The sequence below is a fragment of the Podarcis pityusensis genome (assembly GCF_964106645.2).
Source record: "Podarcis pityusensis genome assembly, chromosome: 5".
NCBI lineage: Eukaryota > Metazoa > Chordata > Lepidosauria > Squamata > Lacertidae > Podarcis > Podarcis pityusensis.
Window position 1 is genome coordinate 26992820 of NC_138032.1, and position 16278 is coordinate 27009097.

Here is a 16278-nt window from a genome sequence, read left to right on the forward strand (position 1 = left end):
CAGCACTGTTTATTTGATTTTATTTTCACCAACTTATTTTGGCATTTATACCATGCCTTTCTGAGATAAAAATTAAACTCAATGCAGCTTGCAAATAAACATATAAATTGCAACAAAATCAAAAACAACCCATCAAGAAAACAAAGAAACATCAGAGAAGGCAAAACAGCGTCATAAGAATCATATCTGCCACTGCAGACTGAGAGAACATCATTAGCTCTGACACAGAGAATGCCTGCTGGAATATAATAGTCTTAAAAGGCTGCTTAAAAGTGGGCAAAAAGGGAGGTCAAACATCTCTTTGAGGAGACTATTCCATAGTTTGGGCAACACAACTGAAAAGCTGCCCACTTTTGTCCTCACCAACTGTGCTTTGTGTCCTCACCTGGGGCACTTCCAATTTACCTGCTTCCTGATCATTCAACCTGACTTGTTTGCAGTGACGTGAGGTTAGACAACATCCATGATTTATTGAACATTCGTCCTGATTTGTTTGTGGGGAGGTTAGACAACATTGTGCCAAACAGATGTTAGCCGATACTTCCCAGTGTGTTTCCATACTATGCTTCTTATCACAAAAAGGCAGATCTTTATAATATTTTTTATTAAGTTTTCCATTTTAACAATCCAATCAAATCACATTAAATATTCCAGATTATACAAATACGTATCATAAAGTCCAAATATTTTGCCAAATTATAATTTTTTGTTGGGGCTTCCCCTGCTTCAATTTAAGTGGGGTCCAATCATCTTATGTTTCTACTGCCTTGCGTTTCCAAAAGTTCCTTCTTTGAGTCCTCCTGTTGTTATCCTTCTTTCTTTCACAGCCTCTGAATTATTTCCACAGGCGAGTTGGAGTAAACAATAATATACTTCTGTGTGAAATTTGTGTGACTCTCCTTTTTTATTTTTATTTTTTGCATCTGGTAAGTCTTTTATTAGCAGTATGTCCTCACATGCTGGTGTTTATGCCGAATCAATCCAAAAGTCTTTCTCTTGTGGCAGACGCCATCTTCTCTCAGTTCCGATGAAATAAAATCTAAGCGTTTGCTCATTAATTTTCTCAGACAGGTTGCATCAAACATTAGTCTTTCCAGAGGAGGTTTGCCTAATCGGACTTGAAATACAGATATAATAACAAATTAAGAGCTCACCTCCCCCTATGACTATTTATCTATACAACTCAGTCTATTCCATAATGGCGGATCCCAATTAAATAGTGCGTCACAGGAGAGTCTTTTATCTTCTTCCAAATACGGTATTTCAAAGAACAAAGGCTTTAGTTAGTATTATTATTTCCACACAGTTTATATTTTCCGATCTCACTTGCTATAAATAATGTAGACGGTTCTTCGGGGGGGTACAAAAAGGCAGATCTTTAGAGGAAGTAAGTTTAGAACCACTTGGAAGTTTCCAGACTTTCTCCAAGGCCAGCTCCACACTGTGCGTTTGGCAGCAGCATCTTATTTTCAATAAAAGATTGCCATATGGGCTCATTATGCAGGAAATGAGAAGAGGTATGATGAAACCTTGCTAAATTTCACAAATAACATGTAAAAACAAGCCATCTCATTTTACTTTTGAATTTGTGTCATCGGTTCCTCCCACCACCCACCTCTAAACTTCCTTTGACAGCAGAAATGTCAGGAAAGCATGTTCCATTGCAACGCACATTGTCCTCCCCTCAAAATGTTTTGTGAAACAACCTTTCTATAACTGGCAAGGTAGGAGGAGGCTGGCAACTAGTCCTGGGCTGTGTTTTCAGAAGCATATCTCATTTGAAAATGTTTGTAAAGTGATACACTTTGCACTTGAATGATTCTTCATATAAAACACAATCACCTTCCAGCATCAGAATATCAATGAGCAACAGGATAGTACCATTAATTTCCAAGCTGCAGTATCTTTTTTTCATATCATAGGAGAGAGTGCAATATTTTGTGACCACCAAGTGTAAAGAAATGGTTTAGCAAATCATTTAGCCATGTTTTAATTATGAGTCTTTTATCAGTGATGGATGCAATCAATTAATCACTCCTGCTGCACAACTTCCATTATTTTCAATGGCAGCTGCTTAGAACTCCTACACGCAATCCTGCATCATTTGCAGTGTCTGGAGATGGTGCTGCCAGATACCATATCCTTTTACTGCCAACATTTGCTCATAATTGCTTGTGAGCAGAACCGGGTATGTATAATAGCTTAGGTGAACTCTTAAAGAGGGATTTGCATTGTTTGTTATTTGGTGTGTTGACATTTTTTTGAGGCATGTTCTCCTGAGCACACATAACACCAAAGACCTTTCTCATTTCATAAAGAAATATCATTAAAAGGTAACAGTGTGAAGGGAAATCTTGTTAAGTGCCGCTTGAGAGGATCTTGCAAATTGGAAGCAGTTTTGTCTAGAATTGAGACTCTTGTCGCACTGTGATTCTTAAATGAATTGTTTTAAGCGATTCTGCTTCATTTTTTCTCTCCAAATGCTATACAGCATCTACTTTTAAAATGAGAAGCATGTTATAATATCACGCTTCTAAATTTCTTAATGGTCACAAGGCAAGATTCAAAGTGCAAGTTGCTAACGAGGCCCAGAAATGTAGAAAGTCTGAAGTGGAATATTTGTTTCCGAACGAATCAATCAGCTTTCTTAAGCATACTTTTGTTTCTCATCCTCAGATGAGAATAACTTTGCTATTCTGCCCCCTCCCCCCCCCCCGCAACACAGCAAGACAAACAGGTATATCAGGGCTCTTCTTATGTTCTCATGATATTCTTCTTTTCTTCCAAAACTGCACAGGAATGATTCAATAAATTCAAGCTTCCTGTATTCCTCTCCATGCCACCAATAGCCTCCCTGCTGAGATGATCGTATAAAAGATCACCTATAAGTGGAACATGTAAAAAATACAAGGTGATGACTCCACCCTGTGAACCGCCCTGAGATTTTATAATGAAGGGTGGTATATAAACCTAATTAATAAAATAACAATAAAAAAAACAAAGACAGATCATGCAATGCATCCTGGTGCATTACTATCATGATGCACTGACAGACCGACACATCACATGCACATGTTTCTGTTCTCTTTATTGACAAGTCATTTTGCTGGTGAGTCACTTTGAATGGCAAGAGACGAGTAAGTCCCACCCCCTACAACTTTCTCAACAAGGGGCACTGTAGTTCAGTTGTTCATCTCCCCACCCTATCCATGCCACCCAAACAAGATTGGATTCTCCAAATCAAGGTCCACATCACGATGGCTAAACATTTCATATGTGAGTTTTCTTTCCCATTTACAGGCATTGTTTAAAATGCTGTCTTATCATAATCAGTGAGACATCCCTGACGTCTGCACATGTAAATGACAATATTTCCTCTGCCTTTCTGAGCATTGATTCCTTTTGTCACCTACTTTTCTCTTTTCCTGCACTTCCACTTTACTGTTGGGATACTGCCAGGGAGATAAAGTCCATCAAGGCCCCCAAGCCGTCTGCCGGACGATCCATCGACCTCCCGTAGGCACGCAGCGACATGAGTTTCTAGAAAATATCTTGCCACATTCCAGAGCTCATGCACACTCTATCAGCAGATAATGCACAGCCAAAAGTTGCACTCAGGAGAGCATTATTTACAAGTTTATTCAGCGTTGATCAGAACACAGAAAAACATGACTGCCTGCTTTAGTGTCTACGACACAGAGAGAGAAAACGAAAGCAATAGGAAACATAAACATCCTGTGAACAGGAAATACGCAGACTCTGACTCACAAAGCCTGCTCCCTTTTAAGGTGGAACGGAAATATCCTAACATTTACTGCTCTCCGTTTCCTTTCCTTTTCCCCTTCTTCTTTTTCCATATTCAGCCTTATGGCTTTCGTACAGAGCCCCCAGTCGTTTTACGGACTATTGACCTGTACACCACTGCTTTATTATTCCGCTGCCACCAGCCAGGTTTCTTCTGGTGAAATACTGAGTCTCAGTCAGATTGCAAAGTCAACAACGAAGACTAAAGTTTATTGAAGAACAAACAAGTTTTAAATATATTCAGAACGGTTTCTCATATGCGCGCCCTTAACTAGATGTGGCACTATCTCACACTGTCACACTCTTCTCTCTCAGTTCTATCCCTGTCTCTCACTCTAGCTGTCACAACCACTATGTTCGTCTCACTGGCTCTGTCTGACTCTGGCTCCTCTATCTCCCAATGGTAAAACCCCTGGGCTGAGCCTCAAAATCAGGTAGCCTCCGCCTCTGAGCTTTCTCATTGGTCAATCTACATTAACCATTTCCATCCCCCTGTCCGAACATAATCACAAGAAATGGGCAAACACCACAAGCCTTCTCTTTTTTTCTTGCTGAATTATTCTGCATTTATTTTATTTTTATTATTTTTAAAAGGTCCCCCTCCTTTACTGGGTGGGTTGCGTGAGAAATAATATATCAGCTATTCCCCTTATTTGATTGCTTCTGTTTTCTGTTTCTAATAAAAATCATACAAAAGTTAATAATAACATTTATCTCTATTAGCCAACACCAGACTGAAGTTTCTGGTGATGTATCTATGCTAGGTTGTGCTGCGACAGTGAGAGTTAATTCCTAGTTAATTTCAAGCTTGCTACATACTGAGTCAGATCATTGCAACACAGGCTACTCAGACTGGCAACAGCAGAAGTCTTGTTTGGTGGGGCTACCAGATTTGAGGGGGGGCTTAAGCAAGGTGCCCTCTGAGCAGTGGCGTAGCGTGGGGGTGCAGGGGGGCCGGCCGCACCGGGCGCAACATCTGGGGGGGCGCGCTCGCACTCGCAGCTCTCTGCCCCTACCTGGCTCCACGGGTTAGGGGGTGCAAATTACTCGCCTTGCCCCGGGTGCTGACAACCTACGCTACACCACTGCCTCTGAGGGGTCCTTGCACTTTCTTCTCTCCACAACCATTGCACTGTCCTGATTGCTCCTATCACCTTGCTTCCCAGGCTTCTGTTTTTTGAGGGAAATGAAAGACAAAGGAACCTGTTTGTCCCCTTTCCACAGCCTGGTAGGAATCAGTGGAATGAACAATGTCCTTTTTTCTTTCTTGTTTTCCTGAAAACAGAAGAACAAGAAGGGGGATACACTTACTCCTCACCCTTTCTTATCAGGCAACAGGAAAGGGGACACAGGGGTGTCTATTTCTCACCTTTTTATCGAGGTTGTCAGCATACAGTTGTGGGCGCTGCTGCTCTGAGGAAATAGAGATGGCTAAGGCAGCGTACACACCATACATTTAAAGAACACGACTTATGCCAAATAATCCTGGGAATTATCGTTTGCTAAGGGTGCTGGCTATGGTAGCTCTGAGCAATGTAAGCAACAGTACCCAGGATTCTGTGGGGGAAGCCATGTGCTTTCAATGAGCTTAATATGAGCATTGAATGTATGGTGTGTACACAGCCTGGAGCTTTGCTCCTGTGCAACAGTGCACATACTCTCCCAAAAGCATTTTTTTTAACAGAAAAAAGATGTGGTGAACCCCACAACCACACCCTGAGCAGCACCACTGGCCTTGCCAGCTATGCTACCTAAATCCTTTTAGCCCAAGGTGTCAGGGATTAAACCAGCTGTCTTCTGGTTACAAAACACATGGTCAGTTCTTCCCTCAAAACACTGGGAAGCAATAGGTTAGAAATAGCTTAGAATTACTACTAGTAGTATTTATACTACTATCTTTGGGTTAAAGTAATGATTGAGTTCAGTTATAAATGGCAGCCTTTCACTCATTTTGTAATGTGCTGCTGTTTATTAGTATTGTTGTCATGTGAAAAGTTGGATGTGCTGTTTTGTTTTTATCATGTTCTGGGTGATTTATTTATTTTTGTACAATTGATGGCCTTCGACTAAATAATAATGCTTGGGAGTAATGCTTCTGAACATTCTGTGACATAACAGCATCTCATCCAATGGCTTTGTGAGAAGTGGCAGTCAGTTTTTAACCTCCCGTGCCTCTAGAAAGAAAAGTTAAAAGAGAGAGGTGGGATTCCCCCCCCCCCCCCGTTACGTAAGTGAATAATGTAAATAAATTTTATATTGTAAATTTTAATACTGTATTCATAACATAGCTGTGTGATGTAAATCACTGATTTAGGATATATCTATATATCTATATCTATATATCTATATAGATATAGATATAGATATAGATATAGATATAGATATATAGATATATAGATATATATGACTATATATCAATGAATTACTCCATCTATATGAGTAAAACTTATTCAGAATAGTTTACAAGAGATATGAATACAATTTCCAACCATAAACAACAGAACAGAATACCAAACCTCCCTTAAACCTGCAAACATTAATAAAACCACCCAAAATAACTATATATTCCCAGCCCAAAGATAAAACACATCCCCCCCCCCCAAGACCATCAACCCAAAGAAGCTCAACAGCAGCACAAATAATCAGTCATGAATAAGCCAATGAAAGTACCTGGGTTTCAAGGCCTTTCCAAAGAAATGAACAGTAGTAGCTTTACAGATGTCAACTGGCAGTGAATTCCAAAGTCGTGGGGCCACAAAATTCTTATGAAAACAGATTAATTTCCTGCGTTCCAGGGTCATGGTGTCGAATATTAAGCTCTAATATTTCAGGTCGGTCTAAATGGATATCTGACCAGACATACAAAAAAAGCTTGCAAGCAACAAAAATAGTTTCTGGTCTTGTTTCAAGAATTAGTATGGCAGAACAGAGGCTTTCCTCTCAGCAAATTGAAGATGAATGAATGGTATTCCATCTCCTTAGAAATGGAATTGATTGCCAGAGGTTAGTGCTATGATGGCAAGTCACAAGAGGGTGCCATTGTGGGGGAGGTGCTGAGAAGGAGATTGATTTTCCCCTTTGCGTTTAAAACATGAGCAGCAGCCTGTTCCATCAATGCAAAAATAAAAAGGTAAATATATTAGTGTTTTGTGGCTTGGGGGACAATTGGTTTGCATCAAAGACATTACTTCTTCCCAGTGAGCACAGGGAGACCAATTACATATTAAAGCACTCCAAGTTTCTTTGTCAGCCGCATGGCGCAACAACAACAAAATTGGCTTCAAATTATGCCTTTCTTTCCTCTGAGAGCTATTTTTCTTTGCTCCCAGGTCTCAGCTAAGTACATTCCACATAGCTACATGACCGGCGTCAGTTTTGCATCTGACTCGCGGCTGATTCAGGTTCATGAGAAGATGGCAGCACAGGGGTTTTTTTTTCTTTTCTGTATGTGGCCTCCACCACTTGGTCGCATGGAGGCTCACTGTGGTCAACTCACTTTGGGAATATCTGTAAGGGAATACACAGCTACACCCTTGGGCCTTGCTGGAGTCTTTGTGCCACCTGCTTGCAACAAGCAAACAGGCCACAAAGAACCAGCCAGACACTTGCTCAAAGTCGCAGGATATGCTGAACTACAGCTCAGCCAAGAAGGAGAGGGAGGACAGGAAGAGGAGAGGGAGGAGAAGTTCCACTGCACAAGTAGAAATTATTGCGCTAGTGGAAACCAACTGATAATAAAAAAATATATTTAAAACAGCAAAGGGTAATTCACTAGATCACCCTATTTTTGTTGCTGCTGCTTTTCCTTGCAAGGTTATCTTCCTCCAGAGGCCATTCCAGAATCCTATAACGTGCCATGATCCTGTGTGGCAGGCTGCAATCCCTAAATAAGCTCAGGCTTTAAAATTGTCACCCCATATGAAGTAAAAATAAACCAGGGACTTATCTTCTTATATGCATGATTCCTCCCATTCTAAGCCGCTTAACCTAAGAATGAAGAACATAACACCACTGCGTGGTCAGCATTCATTATTCCTGACTTTTTCTTTTTGTACCCAAAGCATCAAAGATTTCAGGCTGTGACTTCAAAAGCAAAACCTGCTTTGTGTGTGCGCATGTGTGCGATTTTTCTTAAATCTCTAATTGAAATAGAGAAAACCAGTTAAGTGATTAACATATTACGCATTAATCGTGTAATAAAAGTGTTTCAAATGCCAGCAGTACTGATGGGCTCTGTGTTCCCTTACAATTTAATTTAAAAGTCCGGCAAAAGAACTTCCTTTGTTATAGATTTATCAATAATCCTTGACTTCGTGATACACTTTTGATCACTGTGCGCTCATTAAACCACAATGTTCAAATGCCATCAGTTTTGCACCAAATTGAAAAACAGTGACTACAGTGGGTTGTGACTTTTAATGACCTTCACGTATCCAACAGAAATATTCACATTTCCATGCTGAGGTGTGTGTGTTCCACCATAGAAACTCCTCAGAATGTCTGCTGTATACAAATCATGCACAGCACAGGTGGGGAAAGGAAATATGGGGCAGGGATAGCAGAGATTTGGGGAAAGGGATCATCATTTTGTCCTATTGCTTCTCTTTGGGGAATATAATGAGAGGAGAATTATTTATATTAGGCATAGATTTTCGCTGTGTTTGTAGGTACTGTGGCTTTTGTATATGTCCTTGCACAGATTTCCAGGCAATGAGTGTAGGTGTGCATCCTAAATCTCTTATAATCATCCTTTTCTGCTTCCGTGTTTCTTGTTTGACATCTTACAGGAGCATATTAATCTAAAGAGCCATTCTCACAAACCCTCTGCCATATAAGGAGCTGCTTTCCTATGGAGCCATATACAATGCCGCTCAGCTGCAGCACATGGTAACATCTATACCATACATTTAGATGACTCCTGTATTAATCCAAACTCCCCTCCTCCTCCATAGAATCCTGGAAACTGCAGTTTGTTAAGGGTGCTGGGAATTGTAACTCTGTGAGGGATCTCCTGATAACTCTGAGAGACCTTAACAAGCTACAGTTCCCAGGAAACCATCAAAGTCAGTGGCATGGATCTTTCCCATTTCCTGAGGGGAAGAGTTGAGAGTTGGGTTGGAAAGCAACTTAAGATCAGCCCTGCCACCATGATGATCATATTCACTCAAATGCCACAGCCATATGAAATCAGACCATGAAGAAATGGCCCCCGCATGGTCATCAGTGGATGTGATGAGGGCCAAAGCTTCAACACTTGTGACTGATTGAAGGAGATAAAATAAATGAATGAATTTAAGTACATATTCATATCACCGTTACAGTGGTGCCTCGCAAGACAAAATTAAATCATTCCGCGAGTTTTGTCGTCTTGCGATTTTTTTCGTCTTGCGAAGCACGGTGTTGGGAAAGTTTTGGAAAAGCTTCAAAAATCACCAAAGTCTTTAAAAACCTCAAAAAAAGGCTACCACACCGCGTTCTATGAGTTGCTCCTCGAAGTCAAGTCGCAACTGTATTAACGGTGTTAAGAAAAACAAACTTGCAAGACGTTTCCGTCTTGCGAAGCAAGCCCATAGGGAAAATCGTCTTGCGAAGCAGCTCAAAAAACAAAAAACCCTTTCATCTAGCGAGTTTTTTGTCTTGCGAGGCATTCGTCTTGCGAGGTACCACTGTACTTCAACAGAGACGCCTTCCTTTTTATTTTATTTTTATAATCTATTTTATTCAGTTTTACACTACACATTTAAATTCAAACATTAGACATAATCATCAACATTTAGGATTCCCTGAATCCTTAGACCTCCCTCCACCTTTCCATGGTTTCCATTTTCAATCTTTTTCAACTGCATCATATATTTTCTCTATTTTTCTTAAAATAATCAATTTTTACCCTAGTTTTTTGTACAGTGGGACCTCGGGTTACATACGCTTCAGGTTACATACGCTTCAGGTTACAGACTCTGCTAATCCAGAAATAGTGCTTCAGGTTAAGAACTTTACTTCAGGATGAGAACAGAAATCGTGTTCCGGCGGCGCAGCAGCAGCAGGAGGCCCCATTAGCTAATGTGGTGCTTCAGGTTAAGAACAGTTTCAGGTTAAGTACAGACCTCTGGAACGAATTAAGTACTTAATCCGAGGTACCACTGCACATTGCAACCGTTACTGAAATCCTGCCAAAGTTTTCAGTTGTTTAGGTAATTTCTAAAACATTTCCCATTCCTTACTAAAGTTTCTCCCTTCCTGGTTTCTGATTTTCCCAGTTATATTCACCATTTCAGTGTAGTCCATCATTTTCTTTTTAATATTCAGTGCCTGTCTAAAAATTATTGGCATAGCAGCCATATGCACCTTTCTAGGATGGTAGTTCCATCAGCATGGAGCCAGCACTGAATAGGCCCCGTTTCTGGTGCCCACCAGTTATCTGAGCTTAGGCTTCACTCACAGTTTGTACTGTCCAAAATCTTTAATACTACAGCAAGCAAATTCCTTGTTCAACTTGCCCTTCCTGTTTGGGGTGAGCATATTTATTGAACGGCTCAGCTCTGCATCTTTGATGTGTCTGCAACCACAGTTAAGATTTTCTTGCACCTAAGTGTAGCATTTATGCCATTCATTTCCTCCAGTCTTTGTCTGAAATAATATTTCTCACATCTGTTGCCTTTTCCTTTGTCATCCTTCACTGATTTAAAAAAGCACATAAGCCCCATTGAAAATGTAAAGCGAAATGTCTCCATAGCAACCCTTTTAATGCTGTGATTTATGAATGCTCATCGACAGAGTTTGCAAAATGAGGAACCATCGGAGGGACAAGATCATTCAGCTACAAAAGCCCCTTTAACTGGGATTTTTACAAAGATGAATCCAGAAGAGCAAATTTGGGGAAAGGACCAATGCCATGCATTTTATTTTATTTTTAAAGTTTTCTCTAGCTTATTTCTGCTGATATTTGAAGATATTGCATCAGGCCATGCAGCCACCGAAAGATTCCCCATACTATAATCTATTAAGCTAATTGACTATTGAGTTTCCTTGAAAAAGCCATTGCTTGATTTGTGTTTTCTTCCTTCCCACAGGGAAGAAAGTATATATCTTGTTGCAGTAAAATTGTTGTCAAACTTAAAAAATAATGTTAAATTTACATTCTTAAATTAAGCAGAAATTAGAATAGGGTGGCTGTAGCACAGGTTCCTGATTTTTGTTTAGAGAAATTGACACTCTGCACCATTTGTTGCCCCTAAAATGCAAGTGTGGCAAGCTTGTCAGAAACTATGAGTGGTATCCAGCTAAACAGTTCCACTTGTACAAGAGTTTTAGCTGTACAACCAAACTTCCCTGCCTCCTCCTCTTCCCACATTCCCCCTGTGTGCCCCACATATTTGCTTCAGAAAACCCTGGAACCAGGGGTGCTAACTTGAATAAAATATTGGAAGGGGCAGACCAAGATGGCTTGGTCGCCCCCGAACTCGCGGCGCAGAACCACCTGCAGCAGAAGAGCCCGCCGTGTCACACTGACTGACAGGCGGGCTCTTCCCCAGACTCAACTCTTGGGTCCCAGACTCTCAGCCTGGTGCCTTTGAGAGCCCGGCACCCGGGTGACCCACACCCCTAGTGCTTAGCCCTGGGTAGGCCCTAGCCCACATAATCAATCACACGACACAGTGCACACACATCATTTGAATGGCAATGCCCATCAACTTTGGGGGGGCCTGGCCTCTCAAATATTTTATTGAGGGGTGCCAAAGACCCTTTGGCCCTTAGGAATTGGTTCCTATGGAACAGATAAAGGTGGTGCACAGGGAGCATTGTTTTCCCTAACTCCTAAATTATAAGCTCAAAGCAACTACCCCTGGCTATGTCTATGTCTATGTCTACTACTGTTTTGTTTTGTTTTATTCCACATTCACTGAGACCATTGCTTGCAACCTTCAGTACTGAGATTAAATGTTTTAAAAAATCTATGTACTAGATGTTTTGTGGATCATTTCATGAAAATCCATTCCCAAACGGCAAACCCAGATGATAATGGGGTGGGTTTTTTCCCCCTTTCTCATTTCAGTTGTTCGAGTTCATGAACTTTTTGGCTGAGAATGTTATCTTCTGTTATATGGGATTAGCATTGTTCACATTCCAAAATCACATCTTCAATGCACTGTTTATATTTGGAGCATTTGTATCCTTTTTTTAGGTACCAGCAAATATATGGTATGGAAAACTCAATGTATGGTGTGCAGTTAATCCCATAATTGTTGATATAAGCCAGAATGCAGATATCTTTGTCCGTATGTAAAAAAAGAAAGAAAGAATATTGTAACTATTTTCTATGTCCAAGAACACTTGGGGTGGCCAAAATCAGTCTCTCTCCAGAAAATCTGTTCCGTATTTTTAATTGGACCCAGAACCTGAATTAGTAATAATTTTATTCAGTTCTTTATGCGCAACTGAATCGCAGCCTCAAAACATATATTGTTACACTTTCCCCTGTGTAATGTGTTTGATGTTTCATCCTGCAGATGGTTTTCAAACTTCAGGGCTTCAGGGAACCCTTTCTGCATGAAGATGTCCAGCAATGAATCTCATCCCCCTGCGCTGGTACCACAGAGCCCCTGTATATTGCTCCCAAGCATGGAATGTTTTAGGTCACACCAATACACATGGCCAGGTCTTTTGTCCCTTACTGATGTTCTACATAAAATGAAAAAGCAGTCTAGTGCTGTTTTTCAGGAATGCTTGCCCACCTGTACTGAGATTATAAGAGCATATGGGAAAGAGCTTTGCTGTATCAGAGAAAAGCCATATCTAGCCCAGCATACTGTTACCCCACAGTCACCAGTCAGATGCTTCTTGAGAAGCCAACAAGCAGGAGATGAGCTTACTAGCGCTCTCCCATTGTGACTATCCTACAGCTGGCATTCAGAGCCATATTGACCCTGACCATGGAGGTAGCATCCAGCCAACATGACAAGCAGCCACTGATGAAGAGCACTGACATTTGCTAAAACACATTTTTTAAAAACAACATTTATAAGCAACCAACACAAACTTCTTAATACACACACATACATTTGTCACAGTGTCCACATGGACCAACTCACTGAATGTACAATTAACAGGTGGAGCTACTGTATTTTGACCTAAATCAGAGATGAAGGTATTGCTGAACTAGCTCCCATCTTTCCAGACCAATAGTTATGCTATCTGGGGATGACAGGAGTCCAACATCATCTGGTAGACCACAGGTTCACCATCTATATGCTTCTCAAATCTCCACCAAGATACTGCTTCTAAAGTTTGCCACAGGGTTGCTCTCTTCCGCTTGTGTCTATTGTACAGCTAAAGTTTTCAGTGTGGTGAAGAAGACCCCTGATACATAGGGTGAGATCTTAGAAGAAATCTCCTTCCAGCAGGGTATCTGTGTACAGTTAAGAGATGTAATTTTGCTTTTTCTATTCTTTTCTGTAAAATGTCCTTATTTCATCTAAAATTGCTATTAAAGCAACTTTGGCATTAGATGCACAGAGGGATAATGAGAAAACCAACACAATTTTCTGAACCCTACAAAAATAATTGGAAGGTGGGGGGCAGACGCCGGCGTGGAGAATCCTAGACAGATACAATATGAATTGTGAGGAAATGAGACAGTAATCATGTCTCAAAGTACATTTATCCTTCCTGAATTACTGTTTGAGGAAATAATACTGTTGGCGCCTGAACAATTTATAGCAAGCGAAGGGTTTCTTAGAGAGATTGCTGTTGTCTTTGACAAAGATGGAACATGAATTTAGAGTAGTTGAAATGGGGAGGAGGGTGAAAGAGATGTTCAAGGGAAGACAGGAAAAACCCTGGGAAAAGAAGCAGTTCTGAGTAAGCTATGAAAATATTCATTCTGTTCCTGCACCACAGTCTCATAAAGTGATGATTCTTCTGTTTGTTTTAGATCATGCACTGGGCACATCTTCATCTAGTTTTGTCATTTTCCACCTTATTTTCCTTAACTTCTCACTCCCCATGATGTAGGTGGCAATTTTCATAGCAAGAGCCTGTAATATATACCCAATTTCTTTCATTCTCAACTTGGGCCGAAAACAAAAGATTCCCAGGAATTTCCAACATATGATGATGTTCTCAGGTGAGTCAATGGCTTCTGCCGCTTGCTGAGAAGAGAAATGAGCATGGAAGGATGCAATTTTCTTCCAAGGAAAAGGGGTGGGAGGGATGGTTTACTAGACAAAGGCAAGGGAGCTGCTCTGTGATCCACACTGACTGGAAAGATTTATCATCACTTCAGAAAGCCTTGCCTCTGTCCTCTGATGATATACAATAATGATTTTAATCATTTTAATTACCAAGGTGCAGCCTGCCCATTATGAAAGTTTATGAAGTGGACTTGAAAGCAGCAGCTTAGCTGGGGAAATGAAACTAACACAGCATAAACATACTGCTAAATGGCAGCCTCTCCCCTGTCCTATTTGGAGAGGACTCCTTCATCTTGGAAGTTGATTGATGCAAGCACCATGCTTCCTTTGGTGGGACAGTGGCCAGTTTAAGACATCTCCTGAGTGGGTGGAGGCTTCAAGTGGTGCAGATATGAGCATGCATATCTCCCTTCTCCACAACATGATAACCTAATACATAATGTGAGCACCGAATTCATTACCTTAATATATATCATTGCTGGATGAATCACCACCATTTTCTTTAATGGCTATGGTGGGCATTGCCCAAAAGGAGGACAAAGGACATGGATTTGCACTAAAAAATGCATAAGCTAATTTCATTTCATTTCCTTAAAAATAGCATTTTATTATGTATTTTAAAGATTAATTGTGATAATTTGTATGTATAGGCGCAAATTGAAAAATGATTGCTGTAATTTAAGTTGCAATACGGTACATCTCACCCCGATGGGGAAGTCTGTAACCAGGTAAACAGTGTGCCTGCTCAGTCTTTATTCCAGGTGCTAAGTGTTGATGGGCAACTTTAACTTCAAGGCTGACGGCTGCTCTCCTTTCTTAGAATCATAGAGTTGGAAGGGACCAAAGGGTCATCTAGTCCAACCTCCTGCAATGCAGGAATCTCAACTAAAGCATCCATGACAGATGACCATCCAACCTCTGTTTAAAAACCTCCAAGAAAGGAGAGTCCACCACCTCTCTGTTCTACTGCCGAACAGTTCTTACTGTCAGAAAGCTTTTCTGAGTGTTCGGAATCTCCTTTCTTGTAACTTGAAGCCATTGGTTCGAGTCCTACCCTCCAGAGCAGAAGAAAGAAAGCATGCTCCCTCTTTGATGTGACAGCCCTTAAGATATTTGAAGATGGCTATCATATCACCTCTCAGTCTCCTCTTTTCCAGGCTAAACATACCCGGCTCCCTCAACCATTCCTCATAAGTCTTGGTCTCCAGACCCTTGATCATCTTGGGTTCCCTCCTCTGCACACCTTCCACCTTGTCAACATCCTTCTTAAATTGTGGCACTCAGAATTGCACACAGTATTCCAGGTGTGGTTTGACCAAGGCAGAATAGAGTGGTACTATTACTTCCCTTAATCTGGACACTATACTTCTGTTCTTGTGGTTCTTGATTTTTAGACTGAACTTGGATCAGACACTTCTTCCAACAGAGGACTGTAAAGTAGAATACATGGCCACCCAACCTGGAGCACTGATTTTGCACATGACTTTCATCTTTCTTTGGACTTCTATCTCTAAATAGACTTTTGTTGCTCCTATGTTGTGTCATTCCAGAAAAGGAACTTCTTCTTTCCCCAGACTTTTTGCAAACATTAAATTGTTTTAGCTCAATTTTCTGATTTATGCTACTTGTTTTAGCACTACAGCCTTTGTGGCTATAATATTTAATTGATGCTTGCTTTATTTTGTAAGGCAAAAAAATTCCCACGATAAATAAATGAAATAACTGGGAGAGGCATGTGCCCATTCCACCACTTCATGTTGGTTGTCACTGCAAGGTGAAGCGCTTGAGCCAAACCAAAAAGAAAAGTGGGAATTATCCAGAGAGATAGGCTGAGAGATGGTGAATGGCCCAAGGTCACTCAGTGAGCTTCATGACTTCATTACGATCTACCTATACAGAAATAGACAAATCCTTGCGTCTTAATATGCAAAGTACTTTGCAATTATTCAGCAAGCTGGCATAGTTGGGAGCACAAGGCACAAACAGAATCTAAAGCAATGTTTCTCTGAAATTTTCTTGGTGATTTAAAGCCCCAGAATGAGTGCACGTGAGTGCAAATTACGTGTCATGTTTATAAAAACAGGATTGTAAATCCCTTTTTATGGAAAGATTTTAATTTAAATTATTATTGCACCCTAAGAGCTCTTGGAAATTCATTTGGATAAAGCAGTTTCGTTTCCTGCCCCAGATGGGCACTCTCAGTATTATTCAGCACAATTCAGAGGCAACCTTATGATTTTCTAGGTGCAGCTGCATTTTATTGGTTGGAGAAACAAATCTAACA

At 40.7% G+C, this 16278-nt stretch overlaps 1 protein-coding gene across 1 annotated transcript in view; it reads left to right on the forward strand.

Annotated features, from left to right (window-relative positions):
• The window catches only part of SLC9A9 (solute carrier family 9 member A9), a 255385-nt gene that overhangs the window by 134277 nt on the left and 104830 nt on the right, over positions 1–16278 (forward strand). Inside the window, exons 10-11 of the mRNA XM_081008377.1 lie at positions 11858–11971; positions 13816–13927. Of these exons, the coding sequence (XP_080864503.1) occupies positions 11858–11971; positions 13816–13927 (226 nt within the window). The remainder of the gene's footprint in view (positions 1–11857; positions 11972–13815; positions 13928–16278) is intronic.